The sequence below is a fragment of the Sinocyclocheilus grahami genome, unplaced genomic scaffold (genome assembly GCF_001515645.1).
Source record: "Sinocyclocheilus grahami isolate Dianchi unplaced genomic scaffold, SAMN03320097.WGS_v1.1 scaffold61.1, whole genome shotgun sequence".
Classification (NCBI taxonomy): Eukaryota; Metazoa; Chordata; class Actinopteri; order Cypriniformes; family Cyprinidae; genus Sinocyclocheilus; species Sinocyclocheilus grahami.
Window position 1 is genome coordinate 1,580,495 of NW_015505240.1, and position 12,648 is coordinate 1,593,142.

A 12,648-nucleotide genomic window follows, 5' to 3' on the forward strand; every position below is an offset into this window, starting at 1 on the left:
CCCGCCCTGTCAGACAGAGTTACATCTGCATCCAGCTGCACTTCTGCTGTGAGCTGACAATTATATTACAATATACTCTAGCAACAGGCAACATATATAACAACATACTATATACATATACACACAGACACATACAAGATTTTGAAATATAAATGAGACAACACAAAAAGTCTTTGATTTGAGTTTTATGTAAATTGTTTGAGAAGAAAAACATTTGAGTTTTTTTTAAAGATTCAAAATACACATTCACAACTTCAGGTTCTTGCTTTCACCAATACAATAAAGCTTTAACACTTTTGGATGAAAAATCCGCCTTATTGTAGAGGTATTACCAAAGGGAATGCGCTAAAATACTTGATCGTATTGCAATTACTTTTTAACCACAGTTCCGAACGTTCCTGGGACAGTGATTGAGTTTGTGAAATGAGTCCTGGACCAGTATTGAACAGTAAATATAATGCCAGACCTCTTAAGATTATATTACATCCTATTCAGGAATCTTCCATTGCAAATGCCACACACACTTGGAAAAGAGCAGTTATTCAAACCCTGTACAACTCTGATCAAATTAAAAATCAAGAATTAAAACAAAAAAAATAATAATCTCAAACAAAATACTTCAGTTTTCAAGTATAATAATTTACAGTTTGCAAACAGAAAACAAACAAACTGGAAATGAACAAAACAAATGGACAATTTACATGTTGTGCTGTGTTTACCAAGAGCTATGAATCATCAAAAAAACTTCTTAGCTGCTGCTTCCTGCTGACTCCTGGAAGGAGAAAAAATGAAATAAAAATAAAAACACTGTCTATGACAAAATACATCTTTTACAATCCCTGAAAAATGGTCCTAATTTTTGTTCTGTGCATACAAAATGTCCATCTTGCTTTTTCAGTATATGAACAAGAGAACTTTCAATTTAAAGACAATGGGAGAGATTTCAGTATACTTTAACTACCAAAACATCTGAGGAAACAACTGTAGGAATCCAAAAACTGAAGCTTAATGAAGCACCCAATCAGAAAGGAACACAACTCTTTTTCCATTTACATACCTCTTAAAGAGCTTTGCATGAACACTGCAACATAAAAATCCACTCACTTGTACATAATGTAGCCGAAGAAGAGGAGGGATTGAATGACGATGAAGATCACAAAGTGTGTGGTAGAGAGGCAGGTGGGTAAAGGAGGAAGTTCAGGACATTTCACCTTCTCTGCAGGATTCTAAGGATCGTGACCGAAAAAGGGGTTATTGGCATTTTTTCCCCAGTTTTTTAAATTAATACATTTTTTAAATTAGAACATAGACAATTTAAACCAAGGCAGAAACCACATCGAGAAGTGAAGGGGGATTGGAAAATGACTAGAGATTCTATAATGTAATGTATGATATATTACGTAATATTAAAATAAATAAAAAAATAAACAAAAAAAAACTTGTTACAATATAAGAGTGTTATTTTAGTATAATATAATGTAATATGACATATGTTACATATTATATCATATCATAATATATAAATAAAAAATAGCATTTTTAATAAATATTAAACTAAAACACAAGTACAATACAAGTAGCAGTGTTATTTTAGTATCACTGAGATACAGTACTATTATAAATTTTATTTATATTTTGAATAAGTCTATTTTGATACTTCTGTTTTCATTTTAATTTGAAAGTTTCAGTAATTTTGTTGTGCATTTTTATTATTATTTGATCATATATGTTTATATCGTTTTCATTATTTTTTTAATTTCAGTTTGAGTTATTTTAGTACATCAAGTTAAAAATAAAATGAGAAAGGTTGGCTCAGCAACAGCTGAAATAATACAAGTACAATATTTTTTTTTTTTACTTGCTAAAGTTTATTTTATTTCAAATATCCAACGGTTTTTTGGTTTTAGTTTACTATGATAACCCTGACAGGCATAGCAATAAAATGTATCATGTAATCAGAAATGAAAACAAGATGGGTTGACTACTTGATTATGTCCCCGTCCACACGGAGACGCGTTTAGCTGTATACGCATACATTTTGTATCGTATAGGCGTTTCGTCCACACGGATCCGGCGTTTTGGGAACCCGATAAGTGAAACCGATATTTTTTGAAACCGGGTCCCAGAGTGGATAAATCTGAAAACGCCGCCCTTGCGTTTTCGTGTGGACAGCCAATCCCTATATTTTCTGAAACGATGACGTCATCAGCCCACGTCTCGCCCCTAGTCGGACACCGCTACGTCTCGTAATAGCAACAAAAACATGAACAAACACTGAACGACAGAACACAGATTAATAAATGTATTGTTCCATGTTCGTTTGTACACCGCGCGCAAGGTTTATGCGCATAGTCCAAGTCGTCTTCTCCGTTTTTAGTGCATCTCGGTGGCAGAATTACATGCTACTGGTCTGGCATGTATACTACATCATTTTGTGACGTTTCGTGTGGATGCAGATGGGAAAAAAAGATCACATAGGGAAAGCTTTGGCTTCGTGTGGACGTAGCCTATGACTATAAGGTTATTTGTCAGCTAAGCCTCACATATGCTGTGCTATAGAACTTATTGCCCATATCAGAAATGCTGATTTATTTTTGTATGAAGGATATATTTAAAGATTCGCATATAATCCATCAAACAGAGGCCCATAAGGAGCCTAAACAAAATTTTGTTTCTTAAGGGAGAAAAAAAATTAGACAAATCTCCCTTGAGGCAAAAAGTGAACATTTAGTAACCCTCCCAAGTAATCTTTATCCACTTCAAATGAACTATATGCCAGAGGAATGCGCTTTTCCCCATCAGATAAGTCATTTTGTTGGGCTAAGACGAGTAAAATGAAATTATGATCAAAAAATAGAAAAGGTCAAGATCTTAATATGTACATAATCTATAAGATGAACTCGATCAACGGAGCATTTGTTTGTTGCAGACAAAATGCTGTTTTCGCATGCCGATAGGATTAGCCTAAATGAACAATCGACACAGATTACTGATCTTTTCGACGGCTTTCCGTCAATGCGGCATCGATTCTGCCCTTTTGATGAAGACTGCTGTATTGTGTTTTGCTAATAGCAATATTAAACGTAACAATATTTGCATATGCTCTAAACAGCAAACCTTTTATACGTACGAATCATTCAAACGCCATCGTGTTGATATAGTCAAGATGGCATGAAATGAACAAGATGGCGTAGATAAGGATAAAGCTTTTGCCGTTGTGGTAAAATTCAGTTTTAATCAAATATAAAATGTAATTAGGTTACTAAAAGTTTTAAACAATGCTCTCGTCTGCAACCAAACTCTTAATCTAAATGCACAAACAAATCCTCAACAACAAAACCATCGGTAAGTGTTGATCTAAAAATCGTTTTAACAGTCAGTATAGTTTGTATACATCCGAGTTAAAGAGTTGTAAAAAGAGTTGTCTTTTGTGGGCTAATCCTCTCCTTGCACAGTTAAAAGAGTTTTAAATGCTGTATTTTGGCGTCTAATCCCAAAGCCTTATTGTTCGATTTTGTCTTTGGGCTTTAATCCTTGTTTTGTCTACACCTCACTTCAAAAACACCTGGAGGAAAACAAACAACCGTCTTCTAACAAAACCAAAAAAACAATGCTGACATTACAGAGGCCAAAACAGAATAACAAACAAATGTATTTAATCTGGATTAAACTATGAACATCTTTAGATCTTTATGTGAAGACACAACAAACAGGACGTTTACAGACAAAACCTAATCTGTTGCATTGTTCAAGCCATGTAATGCGCTAAGGCCTGTAAGTAGTTGATTCACTCAGAGATTGTTTGTGACTAAAAACTTTATTGGCTAGGAATTTTCGGAAGTATACCGTATTAGTTTTTTTTATTAGTTAGTTTTAGTTTCAATTTAAATACATTTGTTGAGGCTTGGCATTTATAATAAATGTTATTGATAATTAATGCATGTTTGTTTTATACATTTTGACCAGGTGAGAGTTAAAATCAGGTGTTGTGCTGTCAAACGATTAATCGCAATTAATCGCATCCAAAATAAAAGTTTTTGTTTACAAAATATGTGCGTGTACTGTGTATATTTATTATGTATATATAAATACACACACATGCATGTATATATTTAAGAAATGTTTTAGTTTATATATAAAATATTAATGTGTATATATAATATATTTTATGTAAATATTTATGTATGTTTGTGTATTTATATATACACATCATAAATATACACCGTACACACTCATATTTTGTAAACAAAAACTTTATTTTGGATACGATTAATCACAATTAATCGTTTGACAGCACTAATCAGGTGTGACTTTTTTATTTTTTAAATATGGTAATATTCCAGTTGTTTTGGACAGGAGAACAATATTTTCCTTAGGGACTTACCTTACTTCATTAAGGTTCCTCAAAACCTCCTGTTGTGTATTAATAATGGTGTCCATTTCATGATTGGGAGCCTAAATAAAACATGCAAACTATTAGTTAGGCTCAAGAACAGTTTAGATCATAAATTAAATATCATAAGTATTAAAAGCAATCTTATAATTTTGGTGCTTCACAAACTGATAAAGCAACTTGTTTTAAAAGATGTCAGACTAGATCTAAAAACATCTTATGAAGGATTTGGATTGGATCTGAGACGACATGTCACAGCATTCAATATAAAAATCTGGTCAACGTTAGTGTTTAATGCTGTTAGATATATTTTTAATACACTGTTATATGAATGTTTGCCATATTTCAAACGCATTTGTCATGTCTTACCTGTCCTGACTGTGCTTGTGAAGAGCGTTTGGAGATCTCCTCTGTGATGACTGACACATAGCGCCGTTGTTCGTCCAGAATCATGGCCAGCTGCCTGTTCAGCTGCTTGATTTCCAGGTGTATTTGATTCTGCCCCTCAAACACCTGACGGATTTCCCGGTCGTTAACGCTTTCAAACAGGTCCTCAACTGCCAGAAGAGAAACACTGAACAGATGTTTTTCTACAAATATGGGTGTTCATTAAGTTAAAATTAATCATAGTGGAAACCGAATCTGTTGTTAAAAAAATAAATAAAAATGTGTGTCTAAAATGCCCTTGGATGGATAACAAAATAAACAAAATAAATCTAAAATATTTCATAAATAAATAAAGTTTAACTGTTGCAACCAAATGTGACCCTGGACCACAAAACCAGTCATAAGGGTAAATCTTTTGAAATTGAGATTTATACACCATCTCAAAGCGGAATAAATAAGTTTTCCATTGGTGTATGGTTTGTTATGATAGGACAATATTTGGCCGAGATACAACTATTTGAAAATCTGGAATCTGAGGGTGCAAAAAAATCTAAATATTGAGAAATTTGCCTTTAAAGTTGTCCAAATTAAGTTCTTAGCAATGCATATTACTAATCAAAAATGAAGTTGATATATTTACAGTAGGACATTTACAAAATATCTTCATAGAACATGATCTTTACTTAATTTCCTAATGATTTTTGGCATAAAAGAAAACTCAATAATTGTGACCCATACAATGTGTTTTTTGCTATTGCTACAAATATACCCCAGCAACTTAAGACTGGTTTTGTGCTCCAGGGTCACAAATGTCCAATCAGAACTAAGATCAGAACAGGGTTTATAAAAAGTGTTTTTATTAACAACATTTCATTCTATTTCTGTGTTTTTATGTCAGTGTCTCATTTCTTTTGACTATGAACATCATGAAAACCTACAGCTGAATGTGCGTCTGAGGTCAAAACTTTGGACAGAATGAAAGCAACTCACTGGGCTGCCCCTGGACATCAGGGTGCTCTTTCTGAAACTCCTCTTTCCTTTTGTCCAGCTCTTGTTGGAAATTCTCAAATTCCTCCTGGTACTTGTCCTTCTCCTCTTTGGGAATCTCTTTTTCTGGGGGAGGCTTTATAGAAAGACACAAAACACACATTCAAACCCACTCACGCACATAGACACACTTATGCATACTCCAATTATAATGAACAAGAGGAATGGAGTCAGAGGTGGACACTTATGAAATAAGTATGGCCGATTCTTTTTAATCATACTTAAATGTGTGTCCGCGACTACGAAATGTGTGGGGAGGAAAATGCGTACCAGATTCTGCCCAGGCTCGGTAAGTCTGAACAGCAAAAATGACAGAACGTCATGGTCATCTGTTGAAAAAGAAATTGTTTAGCCATATTTTTAAAGCTGCAGTGTGCAATTTCAGTACCACCTGCAACATCAAACATGTTTAAAAGTTTTAAACTCTTTCTTTCAGCTATAAATGCTATAAACGATTCATTAGATTACGTTTTATGGTTTAAAGGGACAGTTCACCCAAAAATGAAAATTCTGTCATCATTTACTCACCCTCAAGTTGTTCCAAACCTGTAAGAGTTTCTCTCTTCTGTTGAGCACAAAAGAAGATATTTTGGTGGTATTATCAACAAGAATGTTAGTAACCAAACAGCTGACGGTAGCCATTGACTTTCATAGTATGGGAAAAAAAAATACTATGGAAGTTAATGGCTACCAGCAACTGTTTGGTTACCAACATTCTACAAAATATCTTGTGTGCTCTTGAGGGTGAGTAAATGATGATAGAACTTTCATTTTAGGGATAACTATGTCTTTAATGGTCGAAAGCCAACTATTTTCTCGTTAGCTGACCCAGCTGAAGGATGGAAGCAAAGAAAACATAGGACTTTCGATCTGAAACTCTGAATTTGGTTATGTTTAAAGCATACCTGCAAGTCCTCCGGTGGCCGCAGAGATGCCAAAATAACCATTCTCAGGAATGATCATGTTTTCTACTTTGGTGCAGAACTCATAATCATCTTTATCAGGAGTGAAGCCGTTATTGATGAAAACCTGAAACCATTGAGAATATTCAGACGTTACATTATATTCAGATTTAAATTTTAACTCGTCTAAAAAATCTCTCAAATGAATTTAGGTAAGTTGGGCCTCTTTTTTGGTGAAATAAAAAACTCAAAATTACCAGTTGTACATGGCTCTATTGTTTTGACGTACAACGTAAGATTGACAGAAAGAAAATCATTCCACACATTTAACTCAAAATCTAGTACTTATTTTGTAATAATAATTACCAGTAATTACTCAAAAGATCAAATTATATTCGGTTCTTCAGAATTAATGTATGTTGAATCTTATTATTGGATGTATGATGATATAAACTTGACCTACCAATAAAGTTTTCTTGTAGTAGGCAATTTTGGCACGTACAGGGTAAGGTTTATTTCTAAAGTCTCTAAGACATGTACCCAGAGACTGGGTTGTGCCATCACTGGAGGAAAAATATGGTTTATCATATATGTAAACACAAAGACAACAACAACAAACGCTTCCTATTTATGTCAATAGGAAAAAACTAAATTAGTTTCTATTAAAATTTCCTTAATGACATAATCAATAAAAACATATCAAGAATGGGTATTTCTCGGTGTGTTTGCACAGTCTAGCACATATGCTGTTGACAGCTCTCCCACGCTGGCTCACAGATCTCCTAATTTAATCTGAGTGCAGTAACAGTGAAAGCATTAAGACAGACAGAGGATTACACTCTCATAAATAATCATATTTCCTAATCTACTTTCAGCTGTAAAAATGAGAGCACTGATGTCAGCAAGGAGGATAGGTTTACTTACTTTTGATGGTCAAAAATAAGTTTTCCATTGTTACCCACCACCAGGACAGCAGGGTTGTTTTTCTACAATAGCAAGGTCACAGAGAAGAGAGACATAATCCTTATTTAGTACAGAGGAGGCACAAAACAAATCTACTGAGGGACTTTGGTGTTTGTTCCTGAGGCAAACGCAAAACACATAATCATAATCCTTTGATAAATATATATTTAGCTCTACCTTAAGATGTTTTGACTTAAAAATGCACATAGTTCAAACACAAACATTATTGTGGCATTTTTCAGATACAATCAAATGTTCAAAAATACTTTTTTCAATGAACTAATGATTACAAATTCTAGGGCTGAAAAATGATTTAAAACAATCATGCAGATTAATCAAATATAAAAAAATGTATATCTATGATATCTTTAAAATGTTATATTATGAAGTCAGATGAGTAAAAACATTTAATATAAAAATGCCCTTTAAAAGTCTTAATTTCACTTTTTAATATTAGTTTTATTTAGCAAAAATGCAACTTGAGCATTTTTAAAAAAAATGCTTCATCCTAACTTATTAGCAATTCTGAATAACATTTGATACAGCTATAATCTAACAATTATTTAGAATTATATTATTTTTATACATTTAAATAAAAATTTAAATAAAATTCTAATAATTAAAATGCATTTGTTGAAAAATTATACTTGTGTGCAATCACCTTTCCATCATTATCAAAAGAATCAAAGAATATTCCCACGCCGTTCCACTGATCAGCAGCCCCGTACACAGGACCCTCCAGACCTGGACTGGCCGTGAACCATATGGCCTACAGAACACAGAAACACACACACACACACATCAGGCTTTCTTCAGTGAGCATGGGTAATTTGGTAAGTGGTGCTTGAGATCAGTGCGGTCTGCTCCACTAGACTGTGGGACAATTCAAAGAAAGCACATGTTACTTGCACAACACTACATTTTAATTGCTCATTCTAAACTGCAAATGCCGAACAACGTACGTGAATTTATGGACGCTTTTCCTGATAAAATGGTTTATTCTGTGCAAAAAGTAGTGCCTATGATGAGATGAAAACTTTAAACCTAATGACTTTTAAAATTCAAGAAAACCATATTTTGTACAAGTTAAAGTTCCTCTATTATGGATTTTTGAAAATGACCTTTCATGCAGTGTCTAACACAGCTCTAAGTGAATGAAAACATCCTGCAAAATTTCAAATCTGAAAATATTATAGTCTCTCAAAAGAAAGAGTCGACTCTGAATCATTGAAACGAGTCGTTTTTAAAACGAATCCCAAGCCGTTTCATGCTGACGTCAACATGAAACATTAGCATATTGCCTTCCGACTTGTTGGTCTTTTCGCATTGGTCTGAATGAAAATGCAAATTCATTCTTTGCCACTAGGTGCAGCTTTTAGAGCGGTAAAAATAACTGTTTTCCCAGTAACGCTGTACACAAAGCAGCACTGCGCTTACAAACGCTGCTTTATCAGGCATTACAGGCATGATGAAAATGAGACCGATCGGACCAATCACCGCAGATTAGTGTCACGCAAAGGAGGGGTTTGGAAAAATTAATCGTTGAGCGAATTGTTTGGGAGTCGTTGAGCAGGTAAGGTAAACAAAATAAGCTCATGATGAATCATAATGAACTTGAAATGCAAACCTACAATTTTATAGCTTGTGAAAAGTAATAATAGTAACACATAACTAAATGTGACTGTTGTTTGCCCATGCAAAACTGCTGCCACAATGCTAGGGTGTTCTGGGGGGTTGCCCGGTCATGACTATGCAGGTGTTCTGAGTAGCTGTTAGCTTATTTCTGTGCTGTTAGTAAAAAGTTGCCACCATCAAGTCTCTATGATTTTCTGATATCTAGACATGACTTCACAGGAAGTAGACACACTGCCCTTCTGCTTCACTGCTTCTGTTTTACATATGCTGTTTCACATACACTAACGGTCAAAAGTTTGGGATCAGTACGACTTGTAATGTTTTTAAAGAAGTCTCTTATGCTCATCAAGGCTGCATTTATTTAATCAAAAATACAGAACAAAACAGTAATCTTGCAAAATGTTATTACAATATAAAATAATGGTTTCTATTTTAATATCCCTTAAAATTAAATTATTTCTATGATGCAAAGCTGAATTTCCATCAGCCATTACTCCAGTATAAAGTGTCACATGATCCTTCAGAAATCATTCTAATATGCTGATTCATTATTAGAATTATCAATGTTGGCAACAGTTGTGCTGACAAATATTTTTTGGGATACTTTTTTCAGGATTCTTTGATGAATAAAAAGTGAAAAAGAACAGCATTTATTCAAAATATAAATCTTTTCTAACAATATAAATCTTTGCTATCACTTCTTATCAATTTAACACATCCTTGCTGAATAAAAGTTTTTATTTCTTTTAAAAAAAAACAAAGAATGAAAATGTACTGACCCCAAACTTTTGAACGGTAGTGTAGATTGTTAGAAAAGATTTCTATTTTAAATAAATGCTCTTCTTTTTAACTTTTTATTCATCAAAGAATCCTGAAAAAAAGTATCACAGGTTCCAAAAAAATATTAAGCAGCACAACAGTGTCCAGCACTGATAATAAATCAGCATATCAGAATGATTTCTGAAGGATCATTCTGAAGACTGGAGTAACGGCTGATGGAAATTCAGCTTTGCATCACAGGAATAAATTACATTTTAAATTATCTTTTTATTTAGTAATTTTAGTGCTTAAACTAAATCAAAATTAGAAATGTTGCCTTGGCAACTAACTAAAATAAGGTTTTCATTAAATTTTTCTATTTTGTTTTATTGAAAATAACAAACATGTTTTAACAGTTTTAGTTAATGGTTTAGGTTGATGTCATGTCATGAAATGGCTCATGAATATTAATTAGTTCATGGTCATTTACAACTGAGGTGGCAAACAGAATGTGCAACTCCAATTTTCAGAATTTTAATATAATATAGAATTATAGAATTAAAATGGAATGAAATTCAGAGAAAATAATTACTGTAACTGCAGTAAGTGTAATTTTTTCCCCCATTATTATGATCATTTTAGTGATCATAATAATATCTTATTGAATAAAGATACTTATCTTACAATATAAAACAGTTATTTTAAGTTGTAATAAAATGTTACAATAACAAGATTTTACTGTAGAGTAAAAAAAATCAGAATTGTGATAAAAAAGATTAATGGCAATGGCAATAACCTTTTTTCGTTGTAGAAATAAGCTTCAATACATAAAATACTTCAAAACCTTTTAAACAAAAAAGTGTACATACAAAGCAATTTATACACTACTTGTATGAATATGCACACTAGGTTTGTGATGGTGAGGAAATTTTCCCACCGGTTAATCGACATGTGACAACACCGGTATCACCGTGGGGGAGTTCCCTCTTTTCCTCGCTTTGCTTCGCTTTTAAATAGCTTGTAAAAGCCGCATGTGCATTTTACTTTCACTTTCAAATAGCGGCAATTCGGCGTAAAGCAATTGTTAATTTTTAGTTTGTTTGAATTTTCCCTCTTTTCCTCGCTTTCCTTCGCTTTTAAATAGCTTAAAAGCGCCGTGCGCATTTTACTTTCACTTTCGAATTAGCAGTTTGTCATCAATTGCTTGAATGCAACAACAAAATACAACGTCAAACTCACTTTAGCCTATATATAAAACATAGAACTTTTATTAACAAAACGAATAAAAATACACCATGCTATAGGGCAGGTTATGCCTAATATAAAATAACTTACATAAAGTTTAAATAGGTATACAAAAATGGAAACAGGCTAAGTAAACATGTATAATATATAACCAAATAAATAAGAAACGTAGAACGTTTATTAGCAAAACGAGTAAGAAAGATTGGCGGCACAGCATACACCTTGATGTAAAAACTAAAATAAATGACACAAAGTTTAAATAAAGTAAAAATCAGCAAACAATGTGGAACCAATTAAATAAGAAACGAATGTTTAAAAAACCTTCCAAAATCACCTTAGATAAACGGCAAAAGTCAACAGGCTTTTCAAAATCCAAAATATTGCCAAACAGGCGCTTTTGCATCTCGTTTCGAAACCAAATCATCCACGATCGTCTTGTCTGTCTCACCTCACCTCACTCTTCTTGTCAGTCAGCTCGACTCACTCTCCTCACTGGAGAAATGAAATCTGATCTGTGATGCAACTGTCGTTCGGCACGCTGCATTGAGCAGTTTTTAATTGTAGTGTCTGTTCTTTTACTGAACTAAATGAACCTACTATAAAAAATCTAAACGACGATGGGGGTCGGTGCCACGGTGGGCAAGTGACATAACCGGTGTTGAGGTTTAACACCGGTATCACCGTCAGCACCATCTATCGCGGCAAGCCTAATGCACACTGGAGAAACCAGGGTTAAATGCTCAACTTAAGAACTCAAAAGGGTTCTATCAATAATAATTTAGCTCACAGATCACACCGATCTGGGATTCAACCTGTGACACAAGTCCAAGACTGCCATACCCCTAAAAGGGTCAACATGACCCTCAACTGTCATTAACATAACAATTTGAGTCTGTGCTTCTATACGTTTACAACTGCCTATAGCCACAAATGCAGAAATAAGGCTCACATATATAAATAAATAAACAGTTCTTTCATATAATATTTATTAGATTAATACTAAGAATTATTTCCCCCCTTCTTACCAATCCATCTGCTCCCATTCGTCCTCGTCCGGACACACGGAATGCCACTTCAGCTTCCCAGTGTTCAAAACTTACAGGGTTTTTTGTCCATACCGAACCCTTCTGGCTTCGCAGAGAGGGGGTGATTCGGATCTGATCTGAACTAGGAATGGCATCTGGAGAGAAGATGGAAATGGGAAAATGCATGAATTAGAAAATTAGTTTCCCCAATTTATTTTTATTAAAGGGTTGTTTCTCAAAACCAGGAGTTTCTGAGCATTTGTCAGTTACCAAAGCCATCAGTATCTCTTAT

The 12,648-nt window shown here is 33.8% G+C and overlaps 1 protein-coding gene across 1 annotated transcript in view; it reads right to left on the reverse strand.

Annotated features, from left to right (window-relative positions):
- Positions 1-548: 548 nt before the first annotated feature.
- The window catches only part of LOC107584635 (protein ERGIC-53-like), a 15,262-nt gene continuing 3,162 nt past the window's right edge, over positions 549-12,648 (reverse strand). The window contains exons 3-12 of the mRNA XM_016271345.1: positions 8,354-8,461; positions 7,654-7,715; positions 7,193-7,292; positions 6,733-6,856; positions 6,098-6,156; positions 5,771-5,903; positions 4,763-4,950; positions 4,390-4,455; positions 1,105-1,226; positions 549-772 (exon numbers count right to left, since the gene is read on the reverse strand). Of these exons, the coding sequence (XP_016126831.1) occupies positions 736-772; positions 1,105-1,226; positions 4,390-4,455; positions 4,763-4,950; positions 5,771-5,903; positions 6,098-6,156; positions 6,733-6,856; positions 7,193-7,292; positions 7,654-7,715; positions 8,354-8,461 (999 nt within the window). The 3' untranslated portion in view covers positions 549-735. The remainder of the gene's footprint in view (positions 773-1,104; positions 1,227-4,389; positions 4,456-4,762; positions 4,951-5,770; positions 5,904-6,097; positions 6,157-6,732; positions 6,857-7,192; positions 7,293-7,653; positions 7,716-8,353; positions 8,462-12,648) is intronic.